Genomic DNA, 17068 nt, shown 5'->3' with positions numbered 1-17068 from the left:
TGGGACATCTGTAGGAATTGTTTGCATCAACTTTCAAGGCTTAATTTACTTACATTGCTACAGAACAGCTGTAAGTTGTTAACCCATTACTTGTTCCCTGTAGAAGGCCTTCTTTTTTTTTTACAATATAACTGTGCAATTCACATTATTTTCCCGTTTTTGCAAACCTAAACATTTTTTTTTAACCTCGAGCAGTTTACTGCTTACCTTTGTACCATTTCAGGTTATTGACTGGATTTGAATTGCTTAAATTACAATAAAAACTGGAAAAATTGAGGTTTTCTAAAACTTTTGACCGGTGGTGTATATATGTACAAACGATCACATCATGTCACTAAGAGCTCGGTCACGCGATAAATGTACAGCAACTAAATTAGCGCAAAAGAACAGAGCCGCATTCAATCCTACGGGATATCCCATGAGGTAGTTAATACATGGTGGAACTAATATTTACTACGACTATTTACTATTATGTACTATTTTTTACTATTATTCATTAACTAGCCGAAACCCGTGGAACATCCACGGAAGGGAGGATGTGGTGTATGGATAGAGTGTACCATTATGGATGGCATAGGGGAGCGCTCATGGGATCTTCTTCTTCCGTTAAGCTCCAATTTTTTCTCTTTAAGTTAAGTCCAATCAGTCCTCTCTGCTCGAAGTGCTCAGGCCATGCCTTCCCGCTCTCATACTTTTATTTCCGTTCGGTGTAGAAAGAGATTGACATATCGTTCGTCTGTTTTCAGCTCGTTATCTTTAAGCTTCCTTAAGTCTCGCCACCTGCTACACCTCTCTGAGTTACGAGGATTTATGCAACGCACCCCGAGTATCGCAATGTCACTCCATTTAACTTTATTAAAATGACGATAAAGACGTTTCCTTATATATCCTAATTTAAAATGTTCAAGGGAATAAAAAGACCATTTGGTTCACACCACCCATGTTCACACCACTCGACTGTCCAATCAGCGGACGGCTCGCTTCCCCTTCGCCCAGCAGACGCCAATACGATGGCGTCGTAAGATGGCGTCGTATCGGCAGTTAATCGGATGCTTTTGGGTCCCAACGTCGGCTAATTCAGATTTTTCGAGTATGTCTGTACGTGATAAACAAAGAGCGCGGTTCGTAGATCGTAAATCCATGAGTGCCGTGGGCATCGGGTCACTGGGTGCGGCGTAAAAGAGTCCTTACGCTATTATTATATAGATATTTGCTTAATAAATATTATTAAGTATTAAATATTAAATTAATAAATCAGTAAATCAGTTTATTAATCAGTAAATTAATATTTACTTAACTTAATTTATTAATATTAATAATATTTATTCATTATTATTTACTACTATTTACTATTATTTACTACTTTAGTAGTACTAAAGCAAAATTAATTGGGGTATATCGGCAAGATTGAACCTTTATCTGTTCGTGCATACTCGAGAGTCGATCGTCTGTTCTGTCTTCTGTGCTTTTCCAGACGGTGATTTTGTCCATGGCGGCAGAAAAAATACAACCCCGGCGTCAAATTTCACGTCACCACGTTTCCACCAATGAGAAGCTCGAACCTATTGGTTGCCGGTTAATCTTCTTCTTCGATTCACTTCCGCACAGAGATGCTCCTGACGCGCTCGATTCGAATTTACAGCAGAGTCTTCTTCGTGCGTTGCATTCATTAAATCATTTTACTCATTAAGCATTTTACTCCTGATTCAAAGTTATTTTTCCTTTTCTCCTCAGTTGTCGTGATGCTTGCAGACCCCGATCGCTGTGCATGAGGCTTTGAAAATCCCAACCCTTGGTCCGTTCACTTGCACTGTACTTCCGTCATTCTCTGGGGAAGGTCGTGCCCTGGGCGAGATGAGTTCCAAAGCTGTGGAGGCGCAAGGCAGCCTCGACCAGGCGAAGCTGAATCAGTGGGGTGTACGAGGTTCGTGTCCTTAGTTACGGTGGTTGTTTATGGTCCAGTTTGCTGTGCACACCTAATGGGTATTTTAACCCCTCACCCCTTTAAATGTTAACTGTCTCGAGTATTCTCGCTCCCCAAAGGCAAGTCTGTAGTTATTATGCATTGATGGGTTTGCCATTGCTGATTAAATTCCTCATTTAATTATATGGTTAAGGTCCATTCATGTGAGAATGATTGAATGTGTCTGCACATCCAACACTGATGTTCAATTATTCTGCAAGTTTGCCTCCCAAAGCCAGTTTGGGCATCATCCATTGTGCAAGGTCCTTATTTGGCACACCTGAACTTCTATCCACCTACAAGGCCTTCATCCACGGTTTGATGGAGTGCTGCCTCCCCCCCCACCCTTGGCTGGTGCACCTGCCACACACCTTGCTCAGTTTGATGGTGTGCAAACCACCAAGGCCGTCAAAATAATTGAAGTCTCCCTTGATGAAGCTGAGTCCATGGTACGATCACTTTCCCATTGCAAACAGGTCGGTGGTCTCTCTGTCTTATACCAACTCCTTCCTGGTCTTGCACCATCTCCTCTTTCTGTGCTCCCCCCCCCCCCTCCCCCAGGTTTCTGCAAGGCTCACACGGTCCACCATCAACCCCCTCCTGTTGAACCTAAATCCAAGATCACTGCTCACTCATTTGTTCCTCTTGTTACCCACCTGTGGAACTAATTTCCACATTCCCTTTAATCTCATTCTTCTCTCCAGGTCTTCAACACAGCTATGCTATTCTCAACAAAAGTATGATTGTTTTCCTACCCCCTGTTAATCCCCCTCTCTTCAAATTCCAGTTTTTCCTTCCTGGGAGTTTACTTCTCTATGCATCCATCCCATACGTCCTTCCCTCATCCCCATTCCTCCCCACACCCATCATTTGTCCAATTCTCCCTCTATTTTGTCCTTTAACCCTACTGTTGGTGTTTCCCCCCTCTCCTTCCTATTCCTTTTGTTCCATTGCGTTCTGATCTGTTCATTGTTCTAGCTCTTCCATGGGCCTCGACTCTGAATAATAATAATAAAAAAAAACCACACACACAACTAGAACGGCACTCAGTAGAGAGCATACCTCCACCTGTTTGGCCATATCACTCAATGGTGAAGAATCACTTTAAAAATTCGATTAGCTGGATCCGGATCTTCGCCAAAATTGAATTGATTCTTCCTTGTCACACAACAACTTGTCACACAACAATCAGCAAGTTTTCTCCAAATCAATCCATAACTTTTTGAGATATCCTGCTATGTATAGTTATTGTTTCCGTCTCCCAATGGTGACGAATCACTTAAAAAATGCTTGTAGCCGGATCCGAATACGGATCTTCACCAAAATCGAATCGTTTCGTCCTTGTCACATACGCTACATCTCTGCCAAATTTAGTCCGAATACGTCCACAACATTTTGAGATATTTTTTTTCACAAACAGACAGACAAACAGACAGACAGGGGTGAAAACATAACCTCCATCCACCTTTGGTGGCTTCCGTAAAACACACACTTGCCATAAGCTTTACAGCTGATGATGGAAATTGCAGTGACAGGGAGCAGGAATATCCCTATTCCATGTTGGCTTGACACCTCCACCACGAAAAGGTGGAAGTAGGTTATGTCTTCATCCCTGTCTTTGTTTGTCTGTCTGTTTGTGTGTAAGATAAGTCAAAAAATTGTGGACGGATTTGGACGGAACTTGGTGGCCATGTGACGTGTGTGACAAAGACAAATCGATTAGATTTTGCTAAAGATCTGAATCTGAATCCTGATATGAGGATATTTTTTAATTTCAATAGTGGTTCTTCACCAGTGAGACAACAACATGCAACAACATGCATTTTAAAGGCCATTTTCCCTGCTAGAGTGGGGGTTAGCCTTGCGATCCCCACGACAATCTTCTCCATTTTGCCCTATTTTCTGCATCTCTCCTTGTTAACCCCCTTGCCCGCATTTCTTCTTCCACCATCTTTAGCCAAGTCATTCTCGGTCTTCCCCGTCTTCTACTTCCTTCTACATTCATTTCCATCACTCTTCTCAACCAGTCACTTTCATCCTTCCTCAACACATGACCAAACCATCTCAACCTGTTCCTCTTCACAGCATCAATCACAGGCTCTATTCCCATCATCTTTCGCAATTCATCATTTGTCTTCCTCTCTCTCAACGATACTGCGCACATCCGTCGAACCATTCGCATTTCCACCCTTTCCAACCTTCGTTGCTGCTCTACGTTCATTACCCATGTCTCGCTCCCATAAATCATAACACTTCTCACACATGCAGCATACACCTTTCCCTTCAGCTTCAACGACACTCCCCTCATCATCAGCACGCCACTCAATTCCCGAAACTTCTTCCATGCACATCTCACTCGAGCAACCGTTGCCGAGTCTGATCCACCTTCTCCATTCAGCATGTCTCCGAGGTAGCAAAATGTTTTCACACCTTCCAGCTTCACGCCGTCTCCAAGATCCAACTCAACATTTCCTCCATCTGCAGCTCCCTCTGTGCACACCTTACATTTGAATGTAGCTGCCACACTGGTTAATGACCCTCTCAGACCACTACATTTTTGATGAACCCACTCAGCGCACATTGTACACTGAATGGAGTTCACTCCGACACCCTTCCTACACACAGCACAGGGCCACTTCCCAGTTCTTTCCACCTCACCACATGCTTTACCACTTGCCATCACCTTCGTCTTTCCGATATTCACCTTCAGACCTTTTGTCTCTATACATTCCTTCCACGTGTTCATCTTTTCCTTCAGTCCATCCATACTTTCCGCAATCAACACCAGATCATCTGCATACAACAACTCCCATGGTAAACCCTCCTTTATGTTCTGAGCCAGCACCTCCATCACAGCTACAAATAGTAGTAGACTTGGTACCGACCCCTGATGCACTCCCACCTTCACCTCAAACTCACCACTGTTCCCGTCCTTCATCCTTACAGCTGTGCGCGCTCTTTTGTACATTGCCATCACTACTCTGAGCAACCATTCCTCCACTCCTAACTTCCTCAATGCCCATGTCAATACTTTGCGTGGAACCCGATCGAATGCTTTCTCCAGATCAACAAACCCAAGAAACAACTTCTTCCTCTTCTCCATGTACTTCTCCAGCAACTGCCTCACAATGAAAAGCGCGTCTGTCGTTCCTCTTCCTGGCATTAATCCAAACTGCATTTCGTCGATCTTCACTTCCTTCCTTATCCTCCTCTCCAACACCCCTTCCAATACCTTCATTCCATGCTCCAATAACTTTATCGCTCGGTACGAGCCACACTCCAGAGGGTCACCTTTCCCCTTGTATAGAGGGACGAGGGTACTCAGTTCTCAATCCACTGGAATGCGGCCTTCTTTCACCACCAGATTACAGATCTCTGTCATTCTCTTCACACCCCAACTTCCTGCTGCCTTCAACATATCTCCCACAACTCCCGTCGGCCCTCCCGCTTTTCTACCCTTCATTGCTTTTATCGCTTCCTCAACTTCCTTCTCAGTTATCTTCTCTGCCAGTCCTAAAACTGGGTTACTCTCTATGTTGCCATCCCATTCATTCTCTGTATTCAACAGCATTTCCATATATCTTTTCCATCTTCCTTTAATTCCATCTGGGTCGACAACGATTTGTCCCACTTCATCCTTCAAGCAACTCACCCCCATCACATCACACCTCTCTTTCGCTATCTGCTTTGCAATCCTGAATACCGCTTTCTGACCCTCTTCCGAATCCAAGCGTTCTCCGAACATTTTCCTCCATGCCTCCTGCGCCTTTGCTACCTCTTTCTTTGCAGCCTTCCTGGCTGCCTTATAACTTTCATGCTCTGCTGTTTCTGCTCCCGTACCCTTCGCCTTCTGCCACTCCTTGAACTTCTTCCTCTTCTCGTCAATCCTCTTTCCAACTTCATCATCCCACCACCATGTTTCCGAGTGCCTCGGTGGTCCTTTTGTCCATCCACATACCTCACCAACGGCTCCCAACAGACAAGCTTTCATCGACATCCAACCACTTTCAAGCTCAACCACATCATCCTCGACCCTACTCAGCCTCTCTTTTAATGCCTCCCTTACTGTCACCGCTTTCAACCTCCACACCTTCATTCTCGGTTGGTACTGAGAAATGGAACCAAAAACGTTATATAGCACAACAACAACAACAACAATATGCATTTTAAGGCCATTTTCCCTGCTAGAGCGGGGGTTAGCCTTGCGGTCCCCATGACAATCTTCTCCATTTATATAGCAAAAACGTTATATAGCACGATGTTTCAAACAAAAATAATGGGTCTGATAAGTTCTACTGGATCAGGCATTGTGTGACGGAGGTAGACGCTCCATCTTGTGCCCTTCTAGTTTTGACTGTGGCGTTAAACCATGGGCCCAGGTCTCGACTCGTCACATGTCACAGTTCTTTTCAATAAATCACCCCTCCTGGTAGCATTCTCGAAGCTGTTGCATGGCTACATTGGTTGCCTTTTGATAAGACAGAAGGTTCTTTGGTGCCCACCTTGCACTAACCTTATTCAATTTCAAGTGACAATGATTGATTTTTTTTTTATACAATTCCATCTCTGACATTCAGTTATTCTTCAATTTCATGGATATTAATCTGTCGATTCCCCATAATTAGCTATTATATACATGTTTAATTGGCTGCATGTGAGAATGCTCATGATAGCTCAGAAATTCACGACCATCTTGGATCTCTATGCACCAGTGAAACACCACTACGTGAACGACATGTCTTCCCAAATCGTGCAGGGTGGTGCATGCATTCTCCTGTGACTCTCGGCTGGCTTATTCCCCTTTACAAGGAATTTAATGATACACCTGCATTCCACCTTGTCGCACAAGTGAATGTTGATGGCCATCTTGATTTTGCCTTGAATGCTTTGAGCAGCATTGATGTCACTTCCTGGATAACTTGATACGGATGGACAATATAATTTCACAAAACGTCATTACATGGACTTATAGTTAAAAAAAGTCATTGAACTATAATTGTACAGGGTGGCCTGAAGGTCACTTCACTCCTCCCTTGTAAATCACTAGTTCTTAAACTTTTTTGAATATACAGGTTTTATTGTGCAGTACTTACAATAATGAATCAGCCATTGTATCTGTATGTACTCCATCATTCTCCTCGCACCACTAAATTTGTCGCCAAGTCCTTTTAGACATGTTGTGCATCGTTTCGCACAGTCACCTGTGCGAAAGCGGCCACAACTGCACCGCACAATTTTTCAATCGTCCTCTCAACACTTTTTCCTTGATGTAGACCCACAAGGAGTTGTCTGGAGTTGTTAAATCTGGACTATGCGGAGGCCACGGTAGAGGAGCTGGTGATGTTGTTGATCCGCGTCCAATCCATCCTTGAGGGAACGTTTAATTGAGACAGTCCTGAGCATGCAATGTAAAACACGAGGGTCACTCTTTTGTTGAAACCAGTCAATAATTTTAGCTATTCCCGCAGTAAGTCTTGATATCAGCCAGGGAGAGGGAAGAGGGAGGTGCAAGAAATTCATCAGGGGTAACGTGACTTTCAGGCCACCCTGCACATGTTCTCCAATATAATAAGTCAACAACAACCCTTAACTGTCCTCGCTATGTCACTGGTACAACAGTAACCTAAAGTCTAATATTACAAATAAGTTTGAGGCAGGAAGAGGCCATTAGGCCCATCAAAGCCTGTGCCATTACAACCAACACATAGTTGTTTGTCCGTGCTCTATCCTTTCTAAATGCTGATCAAGCAAGAAAGCAGCACATACCATTTTAGGTCTTTGGTATGACTCATCTAGGGTTTGAACCACCGACCTTCCAGACTCAGATCAGACATTCTAACCATTACGCCACTGAGGGTGCTGAATATTTATTCTCTCACATTCTCTCACACTGACCACACTTCACAGAGGGTCAATGCCACCAAAGCAGCTTCCTGAGCAAGGGTTGTACTGGTTGGCTTCGCCATTGCCTTCCCAGCAGTGGATAGGGCAGGAATTTGTAATTTGTTCACAGTGCTGGCATGAGCTCGCCTACTTAATATCCACCAACTGATGGCAGCAGATGGAACATCCAGTTCAACATCCATCCGAGGGATGGCACTCACATTGATGAATGATCCTGCCTGTGAAACACAGTTTATAGCTTTGTTGGGATTCAAATCCAGACGAGACAGCTTCGAGGCAAGTGCGAGGACCTCTTGGCCAACCTCCGAGCCAAATATTGATCCTACACTTAACCAAAAGGCTAAGACCTCCTTTCTATCAGATTGTGCTTCTTCAGCCTTCCTGCCTGTCCATCGTGCGGTAAACTGGCGTCCATGTACATATGGGATCGGCATCAAAAATCTGCACTGAATGTATTGATGAAGAACATTACATTGCTTGGAAGTAATTTTAAACAGACTAGTGTGACTATTTTTCTACTCATGGATGTGGCGTTTCACAACTGCATATTTTGCAAATTACTAATTACGCAATAACTCTCACCAGGCGATTGCAAGTAAACGTCCTCGCGCTTTGATTGAGCGTCTTTTTGTCCTTTTATTACCATTGTTTATTGCAGTTATTCTCAATAACACGCATGCGTTCATATGCGGCCCATGCAATGCACTCTTGATCTATCTGTCACCAGCTCGCCATTAAGAATGAGAGTAAAGAGAAATTGGGTCCATAGGGTTAATGCAATGCACAAATATATTTGTGAGAAATATTCCCAATTTTGTTTTCATGCAACATCTTCCTCTATCTCCGTTTCCCTCGTATGCAGTTGGAATTTTGCAACAAACGATCTGCAATTTAAAAATTTTGCGAATGTAATCAATCACTAATCATGAAAGTAAAGAATATGTGCTTTATGGTAATGCAATGGTAAAACCCAAGGATTTCAATGTGTGGTGTAATATCCTCTTGGTTAGGATTGTTTGATGCATGAGTAACCCTCGCAGTATGATCCGGATAGAAGCACCGCACACACCCCGCACACACAAAGCAACAAGACCAATGTCTAACATCGGCGTAGCCGGGCTTGTTTGATACTTCAGTTGAAGAGGATAGTGTGACCTGGGTCAGTTAGCAAATAATGTAAGTATTGGTTCACGAGTTATCAAACATACTGACCACTATATTCATCATGGGTGTGTGTCTGTCTGTCTGTCTGTCTGTCTGTCTGTCTGTCTGTCTGTCCGCAGCATAACTACCCGATGATATCATCCGATCTTGATGAAACTTGGGTGGGAGGTTGATATCATGATCTAGTTGTGTCCTGCCTAGAGTGGGCGTATTGTGCCCATTTTGGGCGGAGCCACGCCCGAAAAAGATGTCTTTTTAGGGGGTAATCGAGTTCAAGCTACATCTTCTCTGAGGGGTTTGGTGGAATCTGACAGGGGTTTCGGTATTTGGTTCGGTCAATGTCATGTGTCTAGTCCCACGTAGCTCAATTTTTCATTTTCGCCCCAAGGTCAACGTCACAAGGTCACAAAATTTCGAAAAGCCTATTTTTGATGGTTTTATTACATTGTTCTGAAATGGGTGAAATATGGGTGAATTAATGGGTGAATTAATAGGGTGAAATGTCGTAGATGAACTTATATTATCACATACATCATGAAATACAAGTTTTCCAACAAATTTCAGAATCTTCGACCTTTGAAGGTCACAAAGGTCAAAGTTTCAAAGTTGTAGGAATTGAACCGAATTTTCGGTATTGTGTAGCTAACTAACCTCATAACTGATTATACATTATTTTCTATCTCATTTCAAGGTCAGTAACCTTCGTTTTGACATTTCAAGGTCACAAAGGTCAAATTTTCAAAGTTGTCGGAATCGAACCGAATTTTTGGTATTGTGTAGCTAACTAGTCTCATAACAGATAATACATTCCTATTTATATATTTTCAATGTCGGTTTTGACCTTTGTCATTGAATACCGCTCGCTCGTGAACCATCGTTGTCTCCTGACTTGTTAAATTATTTTTGCATTGACACTGGTTTATTCTATGTTTCAAGTCAACAATGAACCAACCATACATCGCTTCAACCTAGAAATTTTGCAATAACGACAAAGGGATTGCAGTGTTCCGATTATATTTACTATACAATTAGTATTAACGTTATTATTATTACTAGGGCATGCCCGTACTATATATATATCTAAAATTATATCCCCCCCCTCTATTTACATGAAATGGTTTGGTCCATTCGCAAAGCCAAAGCGAACGGCTTGCGAGTACGGTGACAATCCCCCCCCTCTATTTACATGAAATGGTTTGGTCCATTCGCAAAGCCAAAGCGAACGGCTTGCGAGTACGGTGACAATCCCCCCCCTCTATTTACATGAAATGGTTTGGTCCAAAGCGAACGGCTTGCGAGTACGGTAGAACCCCCCCCTCTATTTACATGCAATGGTTCGGTCCATTCGCAAAGCCAAAGCGAACGGCGAACGGCTAAATCGCCATAGCTCGGTAAGTACTTGTCCGATTAATTTCAAACCTTGAAAAGGCACATCCTCGGGTCCCCAGCAATATACCTGGCAAGTTTCAAGTATATCGGACCGGTAGTTGTCGAGAAATCGTTGTTGCATACACACACACACACATACACACACACATACACACACACATACACACAGAGATTAATGGAATTATAGATAGATTACGAAAACGATCCTACTGTATTATAATAATAATAATAATAATAATAATAATAATATAATAATCGGATTATTCCAAAAAGACTTTCGCAGCCTTAAGCAGAATGAATGAATGAATGAATGATCGTTTTAAGGCCATTTATCCCCGCTAGAGCGGGGGTTAGCCTTGCGGGCTGCATGACAATCATGGTTCCCTGTTTGAGGCAATGTTTGAGGCTGCCTTAAGCAGCCTTTTATGGCCTTTTATGGCCTTTTATGGCAGCCTTAAGCAGAATTGCAGTCAATTTACAAATACTGCATTTTGATTATAATAATAAGTTACAATAATATTATAAGATGCAGCAAGATGCAAGTTATATAATGCATAAACCAATATAAAGTTATTTCAACACAAAAAGGCCAGAAGGAAAATATGAAAGGCAATATAAAGTATTGCAATTTAAAATATCAAAATAATGAAATCGATCAAAACAATCAGTTGTGGTAGAGTAGACCCACAGTGGGACACAACAAAGGCACCATGAAGTGTAGCGAGAAAATAAATAAATAAGAAGCTGTACCAAGCCTCCCCATGAAGGTTTACCAGACCGAAGAAGCCATGGAGGCTGCGACATTGACGGTCTCCCCGGCCTCCATCCCACAACTCCGGCGATGTCCACAGCATTTGTGCAGAAAAACACGGAGAAGTCCCATGCACACGCAGCAGATAACACCAATGTCCACACACAGACCAAGCAGCGGGCGCAGGGGCGCAGGAATGAGCACGGTGGTGGGCCGATGGCCTGCAGATTAAGTCATGAGCGGTGGGAGGGCAGCCGTGGCAGGAAGGGAGTGCCCATCTGTGATGCCAAGGCAGATCCAAAACGTCGCCGACAAAACCAAGGAGAAGCATGCAACACAGAGCCATGTGCGCAACGGAGAGCCAGGTGTGCAACGGAGAGCCAGGTGTGCAACGGAGAGCCAGGTGTGCAACGGAGAGCCAGGTGTGCAACGGAGAGCCAGGTGTGCAACGGAGAGCCAGGTGTGCAACGGAGAGCCAGGTGTGCAACGGAGAGCCAGGTGTGCAACGGAGAGCCAGGTGTGCAACGGAGAGCCAGGTGTGCAACGGAGAGCCAGGTGTGCAACGGAGAGCCAGGTGTGCAACGGAGAGCCAGGTGTGCAACGGAGAGCCAGGTGTGCAACGGAGAGCCAGGTGTGCAACGGAGAGCCAGGTGTGCAACGGAGAGCCAGGTGTGCAACGTAGAGCCAGGTGTGCAACGTAGAGCCAGCTGCGCAACGGAGAGCCAGCTGCGCAACGGAGAGCCAGCTGCGCAGTGGAGAGCCAGTTGCGCAAGGGAGAGCCAGGTGCGCAGCGGAGAGCCAGGTGCGCAGCGGAGAGCCAGGTGCGCAGCGGAGAGCCAGGCGCGCAGCGGAGAGCCAGTGGCGCAGCGGAGAGCCAGTGGCGCAGCGGAGAGCCAGGTGCGCAGCGGAGAGCCAGTGGCGCAGCGGAGAGCCAGGTGCGCAGCGGAGAGCCAGGTGCGCAGCGGAGAGCCAGGTGCGCAGCGGAGAGCCAGGTGCGCAGCGGAGAGCCAGGCTGCGCAGCGGAGAGCCAGGCTGCGCAGCGGAGAGCCAGGCTGCGCAGCGGAGAGCCAGGCTGCGCAGCGGAGAGCCAGATGCGCAGCGGAGACCCAGGTGTGCAACGGAGAGCCACGCCCTCCATTTCTCCGCAATAAAAGGTTTGTGAAATTTACTTTAAATAATTTATTTACAGTACCCCCCCCCCCCCCACCCCGCCTCCCCAATTTGCATGAATTCTTATGAGCCAAATTGATCCATTTAATGTCGTGTTTTCAAGAACATAAACACGATGTTAACCGAGGACCAAGTGTACATATATATGTGCAGGCAAAATATGTGAACGAACTGTAATTACAATAGTACAATTAAACTTGGAAAAAAAAAACCTGCCTCTTTTTGTATATCGTTGATCACTAAAGTTGGCCCCCTGTGGTCGTCACATTCCATATCCTGAAATACCCCGTCTAACCCGCGCACGAGTATACCCCGCAGTTGGAATTAAAAAAAATTAAATTAACGTTTAGCTCACAGGTTATTTGTGTGAAAATACGGTACTTTGGCTCTGAATTTATCACGATCACACATGTGCAGAGGGCATTGAGATAATGTTTTCCTCTATCTGGCAGTGAAACAAAATTGAAAATCGTTCCAAACAGGAAACTTACGCTGTTTTTAAGGATGTTATAAAGTACACAAACAACAGGTAGGAAGAACTAATGTAACATGTTATATAGGTGGCATAATCGACACATTACAATGGTGGTAGATTTCAGAATTAAATAATTAATTGAAACTTTGCAGCATTTTATTTTAGTTAAATTGTATAGTTGAACACTCGAGGGAAAAAAAATCACCTTATTGCTTTCAAAAACCGCCAGTTTTGCAGTACCAGGACATGTTAAATAAGGTTTTTTTCAATTGTTTTTTTTATACAAAGTCGAGGCTCGTGTAAGAGCTAAAATGGTGGTATATAAGACTGCTTCAATAGCGCTAAACTTCTGGAATTTTTAAAAACGATCTTTGAAATAATTATTTTATTTCAATTGAAGTATATACTTGAACACTGCATGGGGTATCGTTTTCTATGAACTCTCTATTCCCATTGTTAACTCCGCCACCAAAAGTGGATGGAGGTTATGTTTTCATCCCTGTCTGTTTGTCTCTTTGGTTGTCTGTTTGTCTGTGAACAGGATATCTCAGAAAGTTTTGGACAGATTCGGACGAAACTTGGTGGATAGGTTGGGTGTTTTTGGTGAAGATCCGAATACGGATCCAGATCAGAGAATTATTTAATTTATAAGTGATTCTTCACTATTGAGATCTAGAGGCAAAAGCGATATATAGCATGATATTTCAAAAAGTTGTGGATGATTTATGCCAAAATTATGTGGATTATTTGGTTAGGTGACAACAACAAGCCTATTAGATTTTGGTTCAGGTCTGAATCTAGATTTGGCCTATCAGTGGGATACAAAACAGAAACTGTTCAGCTTGGCGGAAGTGTGCTCTCTACTGAGTGCCGTTTTAGTTTTATGAGTAACTGTTTATGGTAAGCTTTACTGGAGAAATCAATCATCAATGTTTCTTATTCTTAACGAGCTGAAGTACCCAGCATTGCCCGAGTAGGGAGGGAATGTAAGGTGGGAGGAGGGTGGGGTGGTGGTGTGGGGGAGAGGAGGACCTAAAGGGGAATGGGATGGGAGGAGGACAAATTTACTCTTGCGAAGAGTGCTTTAACCTCAGCGTTCCCAAGGTAAAAAAAGGAAATTGTAATACCCTCTGCCACCACCACCAGATAGCGCTACACGTTACACATACTATAACTGTATTTTGTGGCCAAGCTAAAGTTTTTGTGATGTAAATCACCAAGTGATAAATTTAGAAGTTTTCATGAAATACATATATAGCCATATATGCATTAGCTCCATTACATTAAGTGTAGAAAAAAGCAAATAAAAAATGATGGCTTGGAACAGTTTTTTTTGACGGCGCAGCCTTGTGAGCATGCCAAAGTCTGAAGCCTCGGCCTAGTGTTAGGTGTGCTTCAATCTTCTTTATTTATTAGATATCCTACGGACGTAAATACAACAAACAACAGGCATTTTAATTTTAAGGCCATTTTCCCTGCAAGAGCGGGGGTTAGCCTTGCGGTCCCCATGACAATCTTCTCCATTTTACCCTATTTTCTGCATCTCCCCTTGTTAACCCCCTTGCCCGCATTTCTTGTTCCACCACATTTAGCCAAGTCTTTCTCGGTCTTCCCCGTCCTCTGCTTCCTTCTACATTCATTTCCATCACTCTTCTCAACCAGTCACTTTCATCCTTCCTCAACACATGACCAAACCATCTCAAGCTGTTTCTCTTCACAGCATCCATGGACGTAAATGAAGACTCGTTTTACTCAGCTCGTGTTCCACATCACGTGCAACAAATATCACCTCTCTGCCTTTTGTATTTATTGTTATTAAAAAAACGTTTCTGTACACCGCCTTTGAGGCTCAGTTTGCAAGCCACCATCTACAATTCCAACAGAAACGACATAATTTCTCTTTTATGGAAAATGTTTTTTGAATTTGTTTTATCAAAAAAAACAGACCATAGTGAACACACATTTGTGTTAAAAGATTGGCCATTAAAACCTACCCTTATGAAGAGGGACAGACATCTGTACAAACCATAGACTCCTTTAGAGAGTATCTCCTCTCTAAAGGAGTCTATGGTACAAACACACAAATGGACATTGAGTTTTATATGGTAGATGGGCTAAAGTCAATCACACAGACCTCTTAGTTTACCCATAACCCAGAAATATTAACCTTTTTTGTTATATTCTCACCAATCACAGAGAAAGTCAATGTCATTGGCCTAGTTGATTTTTAGTTTTAATTCTGAAATGGAGGGAAATTTAAATTAAGTTTGATATTTAAATATAAGGTCCAATAGAAGACCAAACCCTTCAGGCACTACAGACCAATCAGCCTTCTCCCAATTATCAGCAAAGTCATGGAATCCATCATTGCTTCAGATATGAAATCTTTCCTCTTCTCCAATGGCTTGATCTCTGATCATCAATTTCGTTTCAGACCTGGACACTCTACTCTGGACATGCTGCTTCTGCTTTCTCAACAATGGATGGAGGTCCTCAATGCCAAACAGGAAATTAGAGCAGTCTCCCTTGACATATCACGTGCCTTCGATACGGTCTGGCACCCCGCTCTGCTCACCAAACTCTCCTCTTTTGGTATCCATGGAAATCTCCACGCATGGCTGGCGGACTTCCTCTCTAGTCGTAGTCAACGTGTGGCCCTGAATGGGTTTCTCTCATCTCCTCTTCCTGTTCAGGCTGGAATTCCACAAGGCAGTGTTCTGGGCCCTGTGCTTTTTCTGGTCTTCATCAATGATCTCTCTGACTCTCTTGAAAATCCTCTGTATCTCTTTGCTGATGACTCTACTCTCTGTCGCTCCATTCTTCATCCCTCAGATCGGCAGTCTGCAGCCTCCTCACTCTCTGCAGACCAGGACAAAATCACAGACTGGGCAAACAAGTGGAACATGTCTTTCAATCCTGACAAATCTCACACTCTTACGATGTCTCTCCGAAAAGACCGACTGGACAACCCTCCCATCCACTTTCTGAATAATCCTCTCCAAGAAGTTCTGTCACTCAAGCTTTTGGGTCTCACTATCTGCCATGATCTTTCCTGGGAAAACCACATTTCAAATCTGGCCTCCAAAGCCAGTCGCCGACTGGGCATCCTCCGTCGTGCGAAGTCCTTCCTTGGCACACCTGAGCTCCTCACCACATACAAGGCTTTCATCCACAGCTCAATGGAATACTGCTCTCCCCTCTGGGCTGGTGCTCCTGCCTCACACCTAGCTCGTCTTCACGCTGTTGAAACCAAAGCATTCAGAATCATTGGAATCTCCCGCGATGAAGCTAACTCCAAGGGCCTCTCACTCACTCACCGCAGGCAGGTTGGTGGTCTTTCCGTCTTCTACCGACTCCTCTCTGGCCTTGCCCCCCCAGCTCTCTCTGGGCTCTGTCCCGCAAATATTCCTACAGGTCGCACAAGATCTGCCTGCAACCCTCTTATGGTCAAACTGCCAAAATCAAGACTCTCTGCTCACCTTCACTCCTTCATTCCTCTTTTCTCCCGCCTCTGGAACAAACTCCCTCACTCTCTTCAATCCCACTCCACCCTCCAGGTCTTTAAAACAGCTGTTCACCACCATCTCTTATCTTCCCCCATCCAAAACCTTGATCTTTTCTACCCCCACTAATTTCACCCCAATTCCACTTTTTTGAAATACCAACTTCTGTCCTGGAAGTCCTTGGTGTCCTTGCGTTTTATACTTCTCCCTCCCCCCCCCCCCCTCCTTCCCATGCCTCCTCCCCCCAAGCCCTCTCCCTTCCACACATCTCCCTGCTCTCAAATGTTGTGTTTGTGTGCTTCCCCTTCTCTCCCCATCTCGTCTTCCGCTCGCTCTTTTTATAAATTTTGTTTGTCTGGTTGATTTGTTTGTGAAGTAAATGTTAGCTCTTTCACGAGCCTCGATTCAGTATACAAAAAAAAAGAAGAAAAAAAAGGGAAAATTGAGGGGGGAAAAGGGAGTCAAATTGGAAACATTTGTGCGAACAAAAACTAAAGGGGGACAATCAGCAGAGTATTCATTTTTTGTGTGTGTGTGTGTGTAAATAAATGTGAAATAAATGAGCTTTTGTTGGACAAACACGTAATTTTGCTTTCACTAAAATACAACTGGATTTTGTTAAAATATTTTCAGATCAAATAAGCGAAGTTGCTAACACTGTTTTTTTCAATCCAATCTGTATCCCGTGGGAAGCGCATTAAATTAACTCAAGAAATGGTTTTAAAAAAGGTCGTAGGATTGCGGATATC

At 43.9% G+C, this 17068-nt stretch overlaps 1 protein-coding gene across 2 annotated transcripts in view; it reads left to right on the top strand.

Annotated features, from left to right (window-relative positions):
* Nucleotides 1-1740: 1740 nt before the first annotated feature.
* Nucleotides 1741-17068, top strand: part of CHD1L (chromodomain helicase DNA binding protein 1 like) — a 155189-nt gene continuing 139861 nt past the window's right edge. For both annotated transcript variants that reach the window (XM_068098272.2, XM_078769862.1), the window contains exon 1: nucleotides 1741-1924. In XM_068098272.2, the coding sequence (XP_067954373.2) occupies nucleotides 1855-1924 (70 nt within the window). In that variant the 5' untranslated portion in view covers nucleotides 1741-1854. The remainder of the gene's footprint in view (nucleotides 1925-17068) is intronic.

Source organism: Myxine glutinosa, chromosome 1 (assembly GCF_964187855.1).
Source record: "Myxine glutinosa chromosome 1, kmMyxGlut1.1, whole genome shotgun sequence".
Taxonomy (NCBI): Eukaryota; Metazoa; Chordata; class Myxini; order Myxiniformes; family Myxinidae; genus Myxine; species Myxine glutinosa.
Note: the sequence above shows the minus strand (reverse complement) of the source record. Positions and strands in the feature narration are given on the sequence as shown.